The 2,380-nt window shown below is 48.9% G+C and overlaps 1 protein-coding gene across 1 annotated transcript in view; it reads left to right on the forward strand.

The window, feature by feature from the left end:
• Positions 1–2,380, forward strand: part of LOC103361829 (mitogen-activated protein kinase-binding protein 1-like) — a 15,263-nt gene that overhangs the window by 2,033 nt on the left and 10,850 nt on the right. Inside the window, exons 6-9 of the mRNA XM_008288024.1 lie at positions 898–1,035; positions 1,124–1,306; positions 1,791–1,951; positions 2,072–2,261. Of these exons, the coding sequence (XP_008286246.1) occupies positions 898–1,035; positions 1,124–1,306; positions 1,791–1,951; positions 2,072–2,261 (672 nt within the window). The remainder of the gene's footprint in view (positions 1–897; positions 1,036–1,123; positions 1,307–1,790; positions 1,952–2,071; positions 2,262–2,380) is intronic.

A 2,380-nucleotide genomic window follows, 5' to 3' on the forward strand; every position in this document is an offset into this window, starting at 1 on the left:
AACACCACGGCAACGCAACACCACGGCAACGCAACACCACGGCAACGCAACACCACGGCAACACAACATCACGGCAACGCAAAACCACAGCAACACAACACCACAGCAACGCAACACCACAGCAACACAACACCACGGCAACACAACATGACGGCAACACAACACCACGGCAACACAACATCACAGCAACGCAACACCACGGCAACGCAACACCACGGCAACGCAACATCACGGCAACGCAAAACCACAGCAACACAACACCACAGCAACGCAACACCACAGCAACGCAACACCACGGCAACACAACACCACGGCAACACAACACCACGGCAACACAACACCACGGCAACACAACATGACGGCAACACAACACCACGGCAGCACAACAAAACTGATGTTTAGAGCAGCAAATCAAGGCCCTCAATGAAAAATAACGTGTTGAAAAGTTTCACATTTCAAACTTGTTGACTTTGTGTCTCTTTGTTGCTGTTTTGTGTCTCTTTGTGGCTGTTTTGTGTCTCTTTGTGGTGGTTTTGTGTCTCGTTGTGGTTGTTTTGCGTATCTTTGTGGTTGTTTTGTGTCTCTTTGTGGCTGTTTTGTGTCTCTTTGTGGTGGTTTTGTGTCTACCGTGACTTGTCTCTGAACTAATTTTAAATGTCTTGCCAAACTGTAATATTCTGTACATCACAGTATAATGTTGGGATGTTCCTGAGGCCTCCTCATTCACAAATATCACATGTTTAAACTGGAGAAGTGCTGTATTGTTGCAGCTCTTTTGTTCTGGGCTTCACACTATATTAAAGGCATGAAGCATATATTAGAGATGCATATTAGAGATTCCTCCGCTACCAGGTTGTCCTCACCTGTCCTCACCTGTCCTCACCTGTCCCTGAGCAGAAAGCTTCCATCATCGCCTCCAACAAAGTGTCCAGCCGAGTGTTCGCCGTCTCTTTCTGTCAAGACAACAGCTACTTCGTCACCGCTGGAAACCAACACGTCAAGTTCTGGTACCTGGACGCCTCCAAGGAGCGCCGGGTAACTCACCTGAGGCCGGATCCACCAGTCGTACTCATTTCCAGCTGCTCTGAGGTATCAGGCTGATGTGTGTTCTCCTCCTCTCCAGGTAAACAGCACAGTGCCTCTGATTGGTCGGTCGGGGTTGCTGGGCGACCATAAGAACAGCGTGTTCAGCGGGGTGGCGTGTGGGCGGGGCCTCATGGCGTCCAACACCTACTGCATCACCAGCTCCGGTCTGCTGTGTCTGTTAAACAGCAGCCGAAAGCTGGAGGCCTGGGTCGACCTAAAGGTGAGCACAGAACACCACGAGACACACCTGGATGGTTCAGAAACACACCTGGATGGTTTAGTAGCAAACATGGATGGTTTAGTAACACACCTGGAAGGTTCAGTAACACATGTAGATGGTTCAGAAACACACCTGTACAATTAAAAATAAATGTATGTGTACAATCATAAAATACATCTGTATGTCTTAGAATACAGTATAAGTACATTACTACCTTAAAAATTCCTGCAAAAGAAAAGAAAACACACCTAGACAGTCTAAAAAATACACCTGTACGACATACACCTGTATGGTTACAGAGAATCGCGCCTACACACCACCTAAAGGAAAAGAAGCACTTTTACAGCTGCAACAGTGAGAGAAAAAAATCATTCGGTTTCATTCATAAATAAATGAACAGATCAAATGTTGTCTTGTTGTGAGGTTGTGTCCTGGAGCGCTGTCTGACAATCACTGATGTTGTTGTTGTTGTTGTTGTTGACAGACGGCGGCGGCCAGCTGCCTCTCCATCACTGAGAGCTTTGTGTTCTGCGGCTGCGCTGACGGCGTCATCAGAGTTTTTAATCCGTCCAACCTGCAGTACATCAGCACTCTGCAGCGGCCGCACCGCCTGGGAGTGGACCTGACGCCGATCACCCCACACGGGTACGAGTACTGCAGACGTACAGGAGAAACACTGCAAACGTGCTGTATAAGTACTGTAGACATGGTCGATGAAACCCAGGTAGAACCTATTGAAAGACTCTTACCTGTGTGCCTCCACAGCGGCCCGTTACCTGCCAGTCCAGGTGCACAGTTCCCCGACACGTTGGCTCTGACCTTTAACTCGGCCTCATGTCACCTGACCTGCGTCTACAGCGACCACAGCCTGTATGTGTGGGACGTCCGAGACCTGAAGAACGCCGCCAAGCTGTACTCGGCTCTGTACCACAGCAGCTCTGTGTGGAGCGTCGAGGTCAGTGTGTCGCTGGAAACACTGCCAAAAGTACTGCAACAATACTGCCAAAAGTACTGCAACTATACTGCCAACAGTACTGCAACAATACTGCCAAAAGTACTGCAACTATACTGCCA

Source organism: Stegastes partitus, unplaced genomic scaffold, assembly GCF_000690725.1.
Source record: "Stegastes partitus isolate 25-593 unplaced genomic scaffold, Stegastes_partitus-1.0.2 Scaffold537, whole genome shotgun sequence".
In the NCBI taxonomy this organism is placed as follows: Eukaryota; Metazoa; Chordata; class Actinopteri; family Pomacentridae; genus Stegastes; species Stegastes partitus.